At 38.2% G+C, this 17,306-nt stretch overlaps 1 protein-coding gene across 1 annotated transcript; it reads right to left on the reverse strand.

The window, feature by feature from the left end:
• Positions 1-2,714: 2,714 nt before the first annotated feature.
• On the reverse strand, positions 2,715-5,048 carry socs1a (suppressor of cytokine signaling 1a). Its single transcript, XM_053652288.1, has 2 exons — positions 4,724-5,048; positions 2,715-3,614 (listed from the first exon to the last, which is right to left on the reverse strand). The coding sequence occupies exon 2, from the start codon at positions 3,533-3,535 to the stop codon at positions 2,975-2,977; it is 561 nt and encodes a 186-aa protein (XP_053508263.1). The 5' UTR covers positions 3,536-3,614; positions 4,724-5,048; the 3' UTR covers positions 2,715-2,974.
• Positions 5,049-17,306: the final 12,258 nt, after the last annotated feature.

The raw sequence follows: 17,306 nt of genomic DNA on the forward strand, positions 1-17,306 counted from the left end.
CTGAAGATGTGGGAGAACTTTGATCTGTTACAAAGTGCTGACACTGGAGACTCCTTCCATACGTGTTACATAAAGTCTCCTTTTTGGGAAAATAACTTCACCACATAAATGTTGATTAATCTTTTTTTTTTTTTAATCAGTGTTGCGTCCGTCAAATGACTTCCTGTGAACGAGCTGTTAGTATAGAAATTATAACGATAATATAAACCCAGTGATTTACAGCTGTCAGAGCTGCTGTTATAGAAAATGAATCAACACCTCCTGACCAATCAGTGTCCGGAATCCAACAGCACTGTGGTGTAACTAGTGATAACAGGTTTGTTAGATAGTGTATATATTTTAACTTCTTCACACCCACACTCAGCAAGAGATGGTGTGTGTGTGTGTCTGTGTAAGAGGTTCTTCAGGGAAACACAGCAGTCTCTTTTCCTGGAAGTGATTTTGCACTTTCATGTGTGTTCCTCATACTGAGCAGGTAGAGTGAAGCCTCGATCACACACACACACACACACACCCCTACAAAGTGTATCTTGGGACTAAAGAAAAGCTATAAATTAATTTATGTATTAATCTAAAGATTGTGATTTCATGTTTCTGCTTTACAAACTGAATAAAAACGTAGATTTTTTATAAATATTTGCATTCATATTCAAACAGGTAGCTTGTTTCTCAGAAGGCCTCAGTTCCTTGAACCAAAATCAGATTATATGTGGAAATAACATTAACCAGTGGAGTTCGCTAGAAATAATTTTTCCACTTACATAAAATGTGCCAGTGTGTTTAAAAGCATTTCTATAAAACACAAAACAAGCGGTGATGTTGTGTAATATAATAATCTCAAACATTCTTCATTTTATTTCGTTAATTCTACTTTGACCTGACTTGCTTTTTTTGTCAACTGTGAAAAGCTTGCTGGTATCTGCAACTCGACACAGACTCCCATTCCACCTCTTTATCTGATTACACTCAGAAATAAAATCCAACCAGTGTTAAATTAAAAACCAGTCACGCAGCCTTTCATCTGAAGTCTCTCTTCGCCTGAAATCTTTCACCAGAACTCTCACATTCAGTTGAGTTCTTCGGAAGATACCCATCCAGGCCCTGAACGATTCGAAAAAGATAACACACATCTGCTTTGTTCTCGAGCTGATTTCCGTCATGGGCCACCACACTCAGTTTCACCCCGGGGTGCTTCTCAGTAAGCACTTACGCTTTCAAGACAGTGTGGTGATTCAAAAAAAAGAAAAAAAAAAAAAGAAGAACAAGCAGGAAGCTTTCAAGAACTCATTCATGAGTCACAAGAAATTCATAACACTGTCATTATGTGCAGAACCTGTAACTGAGACTGTCTCAGAGTTTTATTACAGGGGGGAAAAATCAGGAAAGTATGCTGGATCCAACTTTATGATCTATTCTACAACTATTTAAAAAATTCTACAGCTATATATAGAAAATACAACTTTTTAAAAAATGTACATCTACAAATAAATTCTACATCTATAAAATGTATATATTTTAACACTTTAACCATTCAAACTTTAAACAATGGTGAAAAAAATCTGGAAAAGCATTCGTACTACTTCAAATATATTTCAAGGAAATCTTATATAAAAAGATTTCTACAACTTCAAATAAAATTATACGTCTATTAAAAAAAGTTCTACAACCATTTAAAAATAATAATCTATTATTATTGTTATTAAAACTTCATAATCTATAACTACAGCTTCCCTTTCCTTTTTCTCTTCCAACCCCGGAAACACATTCAAGCTCCACGAACAAACCAAACATATCTCGGTAAAAGAAATCACTTCCTCCTGCGTCAAACACTATTACCATCGATAATCTACAGTTTACGGTACGGCAACACCCAAGACACAAGGCTTTATCTAGATCTTACTCACTTTCTGAGTAAAGCAATTTATTGGCACTGTGTGTATGTGTGTGTGTGTGTTTGTGTTCCTTAACAGGCTCCGCCCGCCCTCTGTTTCTTGTAAATGTGTCTATGAGCCATGAAGAGATTACGGTCACTGTAGCTCCGCCCCTCAACCTTGCTTCTACCCAAATGAGTCAGTCTAGCACGTGTGTCATTTCAGGAATGCAGGTACATCGAGAGACGTAATCTAGATGACAAGGTTGATTTAAAAAAAAAAAAAAGCCACAAAGAACAAGGTAACAATGACATAGTGAGAACATTTCCCTGTTCTTGATCCACTTTCAGTTGAGTGACAAAATTATTAGGAAGGGCTTTAAATATAGACACAATACACTGGAAAGTTACTCAAAAGGAATTTTACAATTCCAGTTGGATTACTTTTTCTGATTGAATCAGCGTACTGTGAGTGATTAAGCAGCGTTGGAAGGCCTCAGAGTGTCAAAATTTCTTTTACTTAATGAAATCCAACACTATAGGACTTATAATATCTTAATAACTCGTAATATCTTTTAGAATCTGTAAAAAGGTTCTACTGTTTCCTTTCCTGAAATTCCTGACGGCACTCCTAGAAGATCTCCCACAAAGTGAAAGTAAGACATTCTGAAACACACTCTGTTTAAAACCACGCAAATCTGAAGCGTGTTCTGCGCGTGTGCTTTGGCCGTGAGGCGAAATCGAACATTACAACCTCTTTTCTTTTTTTTTCTTTCTCTTTGTCTTTTCCCCTCCCAGTGTAGACAAGTGATGGAATAAAACAAGCAAAATAAAAAGCCAGATGTGTTTTTTCAAAGGTTTAAAAATACATTTTTTATTATTATTATTATTATAAAAATACTGATGGAGAAATATAGCTTTTTGCATAGCAAAAATATAATCACAGGAAGCACTGGGACTCCCTGCATGATAGTGTAAACATTCAAAGATGACGTAAACTTCCAACTGTTCAAGTCTTTCCAAAATGTGCTACAAAGTGCGTGTTTGGTGCCGTCAAGTATGGCAAGCATATTTCCTTAGCGGTGCATTAATGCGTCCGAGCCTTCAGAGCCGATACGGAAAAGAGCGGAGGAAGTCTTTGACGATGGGATTGACCGGAAGTTCTTCGATAGACTGCGCTCCAGACACTTCTATAATCCGTTTGCGGCACAGTTCCTGGAGCGAGCGTACCGGCTGCTTCCTGCATGGCCGCAGCAGGATCTTCTTAGCAGGGCTGGTGTAGTGTTCCAACAGCTGGAAGAGCGTCTCGAACGACACCTTGCTCCCCATGAGACTGAAGCGCAAGTTCTGGAAGTGTATGCGAACGCTGGCGGGACCCGAAGATGCCCTGTAGCTCAGCGTAAAGTAAAAGTTTGTCTGTTGACTGTCCCGGATCAGGAAAGTTCCCACGGGTTCATTCTTGAGCTTGTGATGGGCCTCCTCGACTTTCATGGCCCCCCAGTAGAATCCACTCTCCTCTAGCATAGATTTGGTCTCGTTGATGGTCTTGTATTCGCTCTCATTCCTGAACAAGCGGAAGTGTGTGCGGTTTTCGGGGTGCAAGACCGGGGCTTGGTGATCCGCTGACGTGCCTGACGTGTCTTCCACGGCGCCGTGCGCTACCATCCTACAGGGAAGACCAGCTCCTGGCGCTGTCTTCCATAGCGTAGCGTCAGAAAGGTCATCTAGGCGAGGATCATGAGGTCTGATAGGAGGGAAATAGAAAATATATATATATATATTATAGTTTGCACTACAAAAGTCAGAAGCACAAAACTCTGATTTCAGACACTAAACAGCGGTGTACCGGCATGTTTTATATTCAAATATCCAGATGCAAATAATTCTACAGATCAGTTTCTGTTTCCCTGAGTTTCATATCAGGAGCAGGGGCAGTGCTGACACTGCTGTAGTTCCCATTACACTGGAAATGGAAAGGGTTTGATTCTGATTTGTAGCTGATTCAAATTTAATGACGGTTTGAACCTTTTGAATAAGATCATCAGGAATTCGATATCTGACAGCTCTCTGGGGTTTGGATGCTAGCTGGAGGCCAATAACTATAATTAATCTGTCTGAGAAACTCTCAAATCCTCAACTCCCACCAAATGGTTGCCATAACTCTTATAAACTTGTTTAGAAACACTGAAAAATAGGGGGATTTTTTTTTTTTTTTTTTTTTTTACACTAATTTAAACCGAGTTGAATTACTTTTATTAACAGAACAAAAAATGTAAGGGAAATAAAGCATTTGGTGCACAATTGACCTCACATTCTGGTACGGCTTCAAACACACCAGCCTGAATTTCAATAAAAGTTGGTGTTGGAACAGCTCACTGTCTGAAATTTCATCTCCAGTGTTTACAGTCCAACCCTGAGGGAGCGGACAGGACTTAGTCCCTAGGCGTATGTACAGAAAGCTTAGCAACAATACTGTTTCTTTTCAGAAGTGAAGTTTCTGAGGTTCAGGTTTCATGTAATTCCAGGAGGCATCCTCACAGATTTTTCCAGGAACTTGCAGGAGAACACTGTGTTCACGCACTCTGTGTGAGAAGTCCTCTGCGGTCAAACTTTAACTACTGAGTGTACTACTCGGTCACTACTAACTCTGACAGGAGCTCATTAAGGAACACAGTCAGAGATTAGGTTCAGATGCTGAAGTTGTGCTCAATCTTAGCTGTCTCTCTCTCTTTCTCTCTCTCTCTCACACACACATACACACACACACACAGCGGATATCTGGCTTTAATTGGCCCTGTATGCGCGGTTTGAAAAATCGGGTTTTGGTGTGAAAAAGTAGCACAGCGCTCTTACCGTTCAGAACAGCCTGTAACAGAGAGCAGGAGACCGGGGAAACATGGCGTCTGTTCGGGTTGTGTATGAACTCCACACCGCGCTGAGTTAAGTCCATTGGCCTAAAGCCTGAGCTCTGGTTCGCATTAGTTTCCACGCGAGCTCGCTAACTGCAGTGCGTTTTATTAAGCAGCCTAAAGCTCCACCCTCTCTCTCTCTCTCTCTCTCTCACTCACACACACACACACACAAAGCGTTTCCCGGAAAGTTTGCTTTCGCTTTAGCTTCAAGCTCTTCTCTGAAATCGAGAGGTTGTACTTCAAACCACAGCCACACACAGTGTCAACACGCGAGCCATGGTTACCATGACGACCGAATATATATATGTGTATATATATATATATATATATATATATATATATATATATATATATATATATATGTCTCTCTCTCATATATATATATATATATATATATATATATATATATATATATATATATATATATATATATATATATAAAACACACGCACACATAATAAAGAAAAGCTGCAGATGCATTTTGGAGGAAAAGATAAATAGGTTCCATGTTGCATGCGTGTAGATGGTTCCACTACGGCAGAAAAGAACCATAGAGGAATTGTATTTTATTTGTGTGTTTGTTTGTTTGTTAGTTTGCTTATTAGTTGTTGTTGTTTTTGTTTTTTTTTTTGCACATGGTTTTGAGCCTCTTATCATTTAGTTTTTATGCATAAAGATGATCGTCTGTGCTATTTATTTATTTATTTGTTTGTTTGTTTGTTTGTTTGTTTATGCGTGCATGCATGTTGATATGTACATGCTCTATATGGCCAAAAGTATATGGACACCCGATGATAACACCCATACAGACACCATAGAACAGAGAGCTGTTGAACACTTTCATGCACACTTATGGAAAATCAATTCAAAGCTGCTTCCTTGCAGCACGTCTGTGGTGTATCTTTTATTTTTAAAACTCCCCCCCCCCCCCCCCAAGATCAGCTGAATGATGCACCATTCCTAAACTGCAGCAAGAATATTGCTATATTTTGTTCCAAATTAATATTTCCTTATCACTGTGGACCTGAATGTTTAAAAAAAAAAAAAAAAAGTTCTTATTTATAAATACATTGGAATGTTGTTTTTAGTTTTGGTGTAGCATTTTAACCTAATCTGTTGACTTAATAAAATACACTTTACTTTTAAAGTATGTGGACACCTGACCATCATTCATCCATATGTTGTTCTTCTTCAAAGTGTGGCCACAATGTTGGAAAAACACACCGAGCGTATAGGACGTCTCTGTACGCTGTAATATTAAAAATTCCCTTCACTGGATCTAAGAGGCCCAAACCTGTTCCAGCATGAAAGTGCACAAAGCGAGCTCCATGAACACATGCTGTGCTAAGGTTGGAAGAAGGTGGAAGAACTCGAGTGTCCTGCACAGCCCTGTTCAACAAGCACATATGGGTGTGATGGTCAGGTGTGCACAAACTTGTCGCTATATATGTGTGTATGTGTCTCTGTCTATATGCATATCTATGATCCCATAGTTATTCATAATGGTAACAGTCTACAATGCCAACATGCTGTTAAAAATAATCTAATGATATTAAAATATGAGACTTAATATGTAGAGCCACATGTTTAATCTTCACAGTAAGTAGTCTTATATGCTTATTAGAAATCTTTACCATGGTTTATTATTCTTTCATTTCAACTTCTGTGTGACTGTAAGGAGATTATAACACGTCACTGTATCGATTTCGAGTTTATTAGAGCAGATATTTTATGAGGAAGTCCTGTGCAGTTCACACTGTGTCATGTCGCCAGACTGTTGCGTTATAACACCTAAAAGTTCTGCAGTGAGAACAGAGCTGCTGTTAGTTTTATTTCTGAGCAGCAAAGATTTTTAGTGTTTATGTTCTCCTGTGTTGATGGACGTACATTCAAACCTCTACCCAACACGGGTTAATTATGGACTTGGCGGGGCTTGCAGCAAGACAAGCCTTGAGGTATTCATTGGGACATGTAACTACGTGTAGTTAGTTCTCTTTAACAGCTGCTTCTAACAATGATTTCATTGTGAAACTGAAATGCCTTATACACACATGCGTGCACGCACAGTCAGTTTGAGTCAAGTTGCCTTTATGCATATGGCTGCTTTCATTTCTGTAGCGTTTCTCAGAAATGCTCATGTTTACCGCACGGTGGCATGGACATTTTTTTCCTCTTTCACATATGGCAGATTAGATAATATCACAGCACGCATCGCATGAGTAACTACAGTTCCTCTGAGCATGTGGTTCACTTCTAAGCAACTGGGTTCTTTTGGGGAAATTGGGATTTTTGTTATTTATTGCATTATGTATTGCATTTTTTTTTCTGAATAGATTGATGCAGATAGATTTAGACAACTGCGTGTTTGATTTATTCTGCATTTAAGCTAAAGATATTAAAGTCAGTATAGGATATTTTTTTCAGGTATTTTTGCTTAGCTGATTACACTAAGACAGGGCTTGTGCATGTTTGCTCTGACATACGATTAGCGTAAAGTTAACGTAATGTTGGAGTAAGGTTAATGTAATTTCTTTGTCCCCAAAGTACACATCCCTACTGAAAAAAGCAATAGAAGCCATCACAGAAATTCTAATGGTTCCCACTACAAACACCATTACAAATCATCAGTTAGCCATTAAAACCGTTACTATTACAATTATTGGTCCTTAATGGTATCCACTAGACATAATATGCCACCAATAGAAGGCAACAAATTACCAGTAGAGACCCAGGGGGACCATTACAATTTCCATTAAAACCATTACAAATTCTATGAGGCTTTCTATTGGTTTTTTTTTCAGCAGGGAAGTAAGGTCTGTTTGATTTTCTTTTTATTTTGATTTGTTTCAAGTGTTCTTTTTAGTAACACTTACTTTTCCAGCCTTTTATTGCCCCCGTCCCAACTTTTTTGAGACGTGCTGCAGCCATCAAATTCAAACTTATCTTGTTCTTTCCTTGATATGGCACATGTCCTCAGTTTAAACATTTGATATGTTTTCTGTATTCTATTGTGAATAACATATGGGTTTATGAGATTTGCAAATCATTGCATTCTGTTTTTATTTACATTTTACACAGCGTCCCAACTTTTTGGAATTGGGGTTTTAAAAAAAGTGCAACATAAATTATTGAAACAGTACATTTGTAGTCATAAACGTTTCTCATTCGCCCCTCTTACAGTCCCCTTAAACCTGATATGCCACAGTTGTGCCAAATATATGCAATAAACAATGCAAAATAAAAAATGGTTCATTTGACTCATAATAATAATTATTATTATTCTGCATGCATGCTTAACCCTGAACAGGTAATTAAACGAGGTTACTAGGTCACAGTGGGAAACACCAGTTTGTGTGAGTACTTGAGTATGTGTATATTAAGCTATGTGTGGTCTCTGTTTCTCTTATCATTTCACAGTGCTTTTACAGGAAAGTGAAAGTGAAAGTGCAGCTGGTGTTCGCCATCCTACCAGCAGATGCCGCTGTTTCCTAAAACTAAAATTGCAGACATTTCTCAGGCTCTCACGTTTCTCTCTCTCTCTCTCTCTCTCTCTCTCTCTCTCTCTCTCTCTCTCTCTCTCTCTCTCTCTCTTTTTAAAAAAAAAAAAGATAAAAAAAAAGAATCACTGCAATTAGTTGAAGGAGCTCATAGCATTTAGTTGTATCTTTTTAATGAGTCTTTATTGGTCACATATACATTACAGCACAGTGAAATTCTTTTCTTCACATATATTCTCCAGCATGTTAGGGTCATCCATGATCCAGCGCCCCTGGAGCAGAGAGGGTTGGGGCCTTGCTCACGGGCCCAACAGTGGCAGCTTGGCAGTGCTGGGGCTTGAACCCGTGACCTTCCGATCAGTAACCCAGAGCCTTAACCAATGTTTATACAGTAATGTTATTAGTGCTTGTTAATATTTCTCAGAATTTCTTATCATTTTATGCAGATATGGTGCACAAAGTACACACAGTCATGTACAGCTCATACCGTGCCATGTCACCAGACTGTGACACCAGAAAGTGCTGCCATGAGAACAGAACCGCTGTTAGTTTCATTTCTGGACAACAGAGACGTTTAGTAAACACTCCTTTGTACTCTCCTTTTGTGGATGGACGTGCATTCAAACCACTAAACCTAACCCTACCCAAACGGAACTTTAATTATCATTAAATGACTTTATTCTCAATAACAAATAACAAATCAGTGATTAAGATCTTACCCCACTATTCATTCTGGTTATCTGCTCTGCTGGATTCACTCCCAAGAGCAATCTTTATCAATATGTTTTCTTTTGAGTGAAAATTGGTCTAAAATCCAAGCTTTGAGGAGAGTATTTCTTTTATATCACACAGTCCATCAGGGAATTGCATCGAAGAATAAAGCTTTACTGTAAAACCAAATTGAATGCAAGTGATAAAAGTTTATTTAATCCAGGTTAAGCTTTTCTTTTGTTGGTGCAACCCAGAACTACAGCTTGAGCAAAACATCACTGTTAAAAGTGTTTAAACATAATTACTGTCTAGGTTTCCAAGAAATTCCGTGCAGACTTTCTGGGAATTTCATTAAAGCAACACAAAAGGATGCTTCAGTTAGAATGCAGTGCTAAGAATTGGATTCAATTCTTTGTTTCTGCTTTCGGTCACTTTCACATTCGACAAAATTCCCACAAGTCACATGATCTACCTTCAACTCTCAAACCATAAAAACCACGTCAACCCTCTCCCTGGTTATTTATCATAAACTCCTCCCTACTGTACATCTAGCGCATTACATAGGGACGATAAATTATTACTAGGGGACATTTGCTATCTGACCTTAGTCTGCTCTTGTGCTGTGTTTCTTTTAACTTGACTCATTGTCTGTGAATTCATTTCCTATTATTTTCCCAACATCCTGATAGTGTCCTTATTTCACATCATGCCACATCTTAATGTGATGAGCTGCTTTTAGTTTTTATTTCTTTATATTCCAGACTTTTAATCAAGGAGGAGCTATAGCACTTTTGTTCAGCTTAACAACAACTCCAGTGGTTGGAGTTCCAGTTCTAAAGAGTATACACTCTTAAAAAGAATAACATAGAACATTTATTGGTTCCCCAGAGTAATACCCTTTAGAAAACATTTAAGGGTTCTATTTTTTTATTTACAATCTTAGAAAATCTGATGATTAAAGAGCTTTTCACTTCCAATAACGGTTCTACTTAGAACCCTTTCTTATAGGATTTGTTTTACAATTTGTTCTAGGGTTTTACACAGAACCATTAATCGTTCCCCAGAGTAACAACCCTTAAGAACCCCTTAAGGGTTCTAATTTTGCATTTACAATCTTAGTTTCTTTAAGGGCTCATTAATGATCAAAGCTGTTTTAACTTCCAAAAAGGGTTCTATTTACAACCCATTATGATAGGTAAGACTTTATTACATAGAATCCTTAAGGGCCTTTAAAGATTTTGTTCTCTCTATCTCTCTCTCTTTTATTTTATTTATTTATTTATTGTTATTTGGAACCCTTTCTGACAGTAAAACACTTTTTTTGTTGGCTTTTACATAGAACTCTCTACAGTTATTCCAAAGGGACTCATTTTTAAAGATTATAAACTCTAATGGTTCTTTAACTTACATTTACATTTATTCATTTAGCAGAAGCTTTTATCCAAAGCGACTTACAAATGAGAAAAATACAAGCAGAGAACAATACAAGTAGTGCTACCATACAAGATCTTTTAATTGAGTTCCAGAAGAAGCAAAGTGCACAGAGTAGAGGAGTAAGTGCAAAATTTATATATATATATATATATATATATATATATATATATATATATATATATATGTATGTATATATATATATATATATATATATATATATATATATATATTTTATGGGTTGGTTAGGTGTTCACGGAAGAGGTGGGTCTTTAGCTGTTTTTTGAAGATGGTGAGAGATTCTGCGGTCCGGATTGAGGTTGGAAGTTCATTCCACCACTGAGGAACAGTTAGTGTGAAGGTTCTGGAAAGGGACCTTGCGCCACGCTGAGTTGGAACTACTAAATGTCAGTCACTAATCGATCGCAGATTGCGTGAGGGAACGTAGGCCTTCAGGAGAGAGTTGAGGTAGGAGGGTGCTGTTCCAGACAAGGTCTTGTAGGTGAGCATCAAGGCCTTGAACTTGATGCGGGCAGCTACAGGAAGATAGTGGAGGGATATGAAGAAGGGTGTGAGATGGGTTCTCTTGGGCTGGTTGAAGACGAGGCGTGCTGCAGCATTCTGAATCATTTGAAGGGGTTTGATGGAGCTGGCTGGGAGGCCCGAAAGTAGTGAGTTGCAGTAGTCCAGTTTTGAGATAACAAGAGCCTGGACTAGTATCTGTGTAGCCTGTTCGGTGATGTAGGGTCGGATTTTCTTGATGTTGTACAGGATGAACCTACAGGACCATGCAGTTGTTGAGATGTGGTCTGTAAAGGTCAAGCTGTCATCAAGAATCACCCCAAGGTTCCTGGCTGTCCTGGTTGGCTTGAGTGTTGTTGAGCTGAGCTATACAGTGAGGTTGTGGGCCTGCTTAAATGAGGTAGGGTATGTGCCAGTAGAGAGGGATGTGTTAAAGATGTGTGTGAGTGCAGGTAGTAGCGTGGGAGAGATGGACTGAAGAAGGTGAGAAGGGATAGGGTCAAGAGGACAGGTTGTGGGATGGCTAGAGAGGAGGAGTTTAGAGACATCAGTCTCTGAGAGGGGAGAGAAGGAAGTCAGTTGGGAGTTACACGGAGGAGGAGTCGGTCTATGCATGTCTGGGGATGAGAACTGGTTCCTGATTGATGTAACCTTGCTGGAAAAGAAAGTGGCAAAGTCATCTGCAGTGAGAGAGGTAGGGGAAGGGGGAGGAGAGGGACAGAGAAGAGAGGAAAAAACTTGATAATTACAGATTATTGGAATCCTTTCTGACATCAAAAAAACTTTGTTGTAGGGTACCTTAAAGGGGACAACTGAAGAACTTAAGCGTCCTAAATTATAAGTGGTCTATTGTTCAAACTGCAGAAGTTAGTAAAAATACAGAACGTCGTATGCAAAGGCATGTGTATGCAAATGTGCAAATACTGAGAAGACCACCTTTGTTAGAGAAGATGCGTCAATGTTCAAGGATGTGTGTGTGTGTGTGTGTGTGTGTGTGTGTGTGTGTGTGTGTGTGTGTTAGTTTGCAAAAAGACCTCCTTTATGCTCTTATCAAAACAGTTGGATGAGCTGTAGAGAGTCTTTGTTTTGGAGCGGTATAAAATAGTGTATCGAGATGGATTCCGTAAGTCACTTTGCAAACCGACTCAGCTCTTGTTGCTATGGTAATAAAAGTCTAATCTCTTTTTGCCACCAAAAACCTCGAGACTCAGAAGTTTTTTATTTTTGCTGAAGAAGATTCCATGACAAGAGTAGAAGAGAGGAGACTGAGAGAGGAGTTTGTTCAGTGGTATATGATCATTTTATTTGACTATTTCTCCATCATTTTGGTTATTACATGTGAAAATACATTCTTAGAAAAAAGATTTCCTTGGGGGTTCTTTGGAATAGCATTTAAGAGTTCTGTCCTTGAGAGGGAAACACTGTTGTAGAGTTATATTTGTAGAACCTTTAAGGACTCCCTTAGAGGTACAAATCAAAGAGGGTTTTTTTTTTTTTCACTCTGCTTTTCAGAGTGCTACAGGAAGTTCAGAGAAATACAGGTGTGTACAAATAAGTGCCTTTCCAGGAATGTAAACAGTTGAGGCCATTCTGCTGAAGGACAGTTACAGGAACTACAGGAAGTGCCTCAATACCACATGACCACTTCTGCTAGTCACACAGAACACACCAAACTTCAAACTTAATCATGACATGACACACTGACCTTAGTGTGAGTTCTCTGACACTTTGTATATACAGTGGAAGACAGGAAGCTGTGATGATTATGCTATTTTAATTTTTACTGAGAATCTGTTGTTTGCATGATGGCCCTTTAGTTCAGTGTCATGGAATTATGACAGGGATAAGTCAGGGATAAACCCCTTGTGATGTGCTTTAATAGGTGGTGTGATGAAGCGTGATGCGTGTGATGAACTAGTTACTAGTTGATTATTTATCTATAACAGCATGTCTGTGAGTGTTTTAGTCCTCTTTCACCACAGCAGTCTGCCAACAATTACAATTTTTTATTTGTGATTGACACATCATACTTTTTATCTGTTTATAGTTACATTTCGAATTCAAATTTTTATTTGTCACACACACAACCGTACACTAATAGTAGTGAAAAGCTTTTAAGGACTGTCCATGACATAAAATAGAATTTACATAGAGTTAGAAAAAGTATTTTTAAAAAGTATGAAAATATAATGTGAGGATATAAAGATGGGTGGCAGCAACAGTCTGACTATAAATGGTATAAAGCGCAGCTATGTGCAGTTGTTTTGCTGTGCAACATTAAGCTGAGGTAAGTCCAAGCTCTAGTCCTTGGTGTTGTCCTGGTTCCAGGCCCGAATGGCTTGTGGGAAGAAGCTCATCCTGTTTCTCTCTGTATTGGCCTTTCTCTGACCGCAACAGAAAGAAGAGTCCATTGTTCGGATGACTGAAGTCCTTCACTATCTTCCTGGCCTTGGTCCTTGGCCTTGGTGTTTGCTGTAGCTGGATTGCAGATGGTGCACTCAGCTGATCGCACCACCCTGTGGAAATCCCACTTATCCTGATAATGTAGCTGTCAAACTTCCTTAGCACCTTAGAGTTCAGTTTACTGGGCCTTCTTCACAAGAGTGTTGACATGACAGGACCTTGACAGGTCCTGCATGATGTGAACACTAAGGTACAGAAAACTGTCCACTGTTGATTATAATGTGGTGGTGGCTCCTCTCCTGCTTCATGCTGAAGTCCAGTATCAGTTACTGAAACACTTACATTATAGCGGCTATAAACAGTTGTTCCCTCACCAGCATCTCTTTTTTTCCTCTTTGTTGAAGATAACAAGACAAAAATAAACATAGCTTGTCATTTTTTTTGTTACTGAGAAACCATGAAGTATAAACTCCTCTGTCCTGAAGATTTCTGAAAACATAACCATTACCTCTGACACTGGAGACTCCTTCCAGGAACATTAAATTACCATCTCTGTACAGACTCTTATTTTAAAAAATCAGCGTTCGCTGTGAATGAGCTGTTGTTTTAGAAACTATGACGTTTTAGAATGAGTGCATTCATATAAACCTGTGATTTACAGCTGCACTACTGCAGAGCTGCTGTTATAGAAAATTAATCAATACCTTCTGACCGATCAGGATCCAGAATTCTACAGCACGTGGCGTAATGATCTACTGAAATCTTATTTTTACGCTCATTTATAAAATTATTTCTATGCTCTCAAAAAGAACCTTTGGGAACATAAAAAAATCTAGCCATTATTTTGTTGTTCCCATAATAAATGAAATATTTTCCATCATCACTTTTTCTTCAACATACTTCTGCAAAAATGGTTCCAGTCAAAATGTTCCTGAGGGGGTTTTCTGTGGAATTACTCTGAAGAACTCTTTTTGGGCACTATTATTAAGTGCCCAAAGTGCCTATTATTATTAATATTATTATTATATTATTAAGAGGAATATTTTGTCCCTTTCTATAAATCACTTGGTCATCATCTTCCTGATTTCTAGTATATACAACAGTGTATTACAGAATATACCAATCATCATGTGACTTCTGGATTCTTTCTGCTTTTCCTGTTATGAATGATCATTAATCAGAGAACCCAGGGGTTAACAGGGAGTAAACACACACACACACACACTCATGTTCACACAGAGGACACAATGATGTGCTCATTTAGTGCTTTTTGTGCATACCGCTTCTACTGCTTACTCCTTCTTCAGGGTCACGGGGGAACCTGGAGCCAATCCCAGGGAGCATCGGGCACAAGACAGGGTGCCAGTCCATTGCAGGGCACAATCACATACACACTCACACACCCATTCACTACGGACACTTTACACTACGGACACTTTAGACACACCAATCCGCCTACCATGCATGCCTTTGGACTGGGGGAGGAAACCGGAGTACCCTGGGGAAACCCCCGCAGCACGGGGAGAACATGCAAACTCCGCACACACATGTGCGAGTGGGATTCCACATGTGGAACTCGAACCCCGGACCCTGGAGGTGTGAGGCAAACGTGCTAACCACTAAGCCACCGTGCGCCCCGGTTCATAAGATAAGATAAGATAAAATAAACTTTATTGATGCCACACTGGGGAAATTCATTAAGGATTTCTTAACAAGTCACTGAATTATTTATGTTTTTATCTTCCTAAAAATGTGCTCATTGGAATATTTTCTCTAGAGGGACAAATGAAGAACCATTGAGGCTCTAAATAATAACTGCACTTCAACAATTATTAGTATGGATACTTTATTTTTTATACTTTTATCCCCTATCCATTAACTAGACATAACACACATTTGTAAATTGTGTATATATTTAGAAAGCACATTTCCTAAAAATTCAATGTTCTGTACATTCCCTAAGAAGGGAAATGCCTTTCGACATTTCCACCATTTTCTGAGATTCTGTGGTTTTGTTCTATTGCAACTCTCCAAAGAAACTTTTTATTTATTTATTTATTTATTTATTTATTTATTAGATATTCCTCTTTCTAAAGACTTCTTCGGAAAGGTAACAGTTCTAGCTTTGTTAAGAAGGAAAGAGATCACCATTAGAACACTTTACACTGTGATATCAACCCAAAATACCATTATGGACCATTGGAATCCATTACAACTCCATCAAGAATCCTGAAAAAGCCTGAAATAGCAGGGAGAATTATGTTTTTGCTATGTTTTATACAATATCTGCCATCTTGATTAATTAGCAGTTAGTTTAATTTAAAGATGATCATCCTTATCATTTGCAGATGAACCCAACTGACACATCGCCATCTGCTGGTCACGTGGACGTCTTTCCCCGAAATCCTGTAAAGTCAAGTACAAACGTTTGCATCCACATGGATTCTTGATGGAAATGGGAAAACTTTCCACTGTTTTATTTAGTCTATAGACCAAACGTTAGAATTCCATGGTATTAAAAATGACATGTGGGTGCATCCTTCAACGCAACAACAATACAAATACACAATACAAGTACAATAAGAACAAAGACAAGCCATCAAACACACACACACACACACACACACACACAAACACACACACACACACACACACACAAAAGACATTACTGCCAATCAGACAGAGTTTAAAACATATTCCTAATCCCACATTTAATCCTACCTGCTTAACATCATACCTTCTATTTGGAATGTCGTCATCAGTGTCGTGATTATTTGATTACTTTATTTTTTATCTTGTGTTCTTTTTTCAAAATATCTAAATTTTTAATGGAAATTTGCATTTTACACATTATAACACCACACCCAACAACCCCAACAAAACAACCGCAGCCAAAACCAAAAGAAAAGGGAAACAAAAGACAATAACAAACAAACATTCAAAGAAAAACACACAAAAAAACAACAAAACAAAAACAAAAACAAACAAACAAAAAAAACACAAAACAAAACAAAACAAAAAAACAAGAAAAAAAAGGTAAGATGATTAGTGTTTATCGTCTACCTCTCCTCCAGGGTGCGTACATCATTGACTAAATTTATTAATAAAGGAACACCAATGCTTATCTTAATTTCAAATGGATTGTAATAAAAAAATATTAAACTGATATTTTTTCAGTTACACAAAATTATTTTCTGTACATTCTTTAATGTATAATGTATATAAGTGATACAAGTCATTGGCATGTTTGCCTCACACCTCCAGGGTTGAGGGTTTGATTCTCCTCGTGCTTTGGGGGTTTCCGCCGGGTACTCCAGTTTCTTCCCCCAGTCATGTACGGTAGGCTGATTGGCATGTCCAAAACTGTCTGTAGTGTATGAATGGGTGTGTGAATGTGTATGTGATTGTGCCCTGTGATGGATTGGCACCCCGTCCAGGGTGTACCCCGCCTTGTGCCCCATGCTCCCTGGGATAGACTCCAGATTCCCCGTAACCCAGTAGGATAAGTGGTATAGAAAATGGATGAATAGATGTATAGTGTAATCCATATATTTCTTAGGAGTGGTTCCATAATACTTGAAGTTTAATGAAGTAAAGAAATATCTTTCTTTTTTTTCTGAACCTCCACAGGAAGAGCTCTCTAAACCCCCAAAACAAAGTTCTACATTATAGGCTGCATTTGTCTTTAGTTCCCTCCCAAACTTCACTCTTATCTCCTGAAGGTTGTTATCACTGAAAGTAAGCTGGTTTTCAAAAAACGCGCTTTTTTCTTGCAGTATCATTTAGCTTTCTTTCACCAGTGTGACTGTTAGGGAGTTGACTGGACTCACAGTAAGTAACTACTTCTAAAATACCAAAATATTGCACTCTCTGATTGTTTATTATAGTTTATACTACTACTACTGCTAATAATAATAATAATAATAATAATAATAATAATAATAATTAATCAGAGAGTGC

Source organism: Ictalurus furcatus, chromosome 2 (genome assembly GCF_023375685.1).
Source record: "Ictalurus furcatus strain D&B chromosome 2, Billie_1.0, whole genome shotgun sequence".
NCBI lineage: Eukaryota > Metazoa > Chordata > Actinopteri > Siluriformes > Ictaluridae > Ictalurus > Ictalurus furcatus.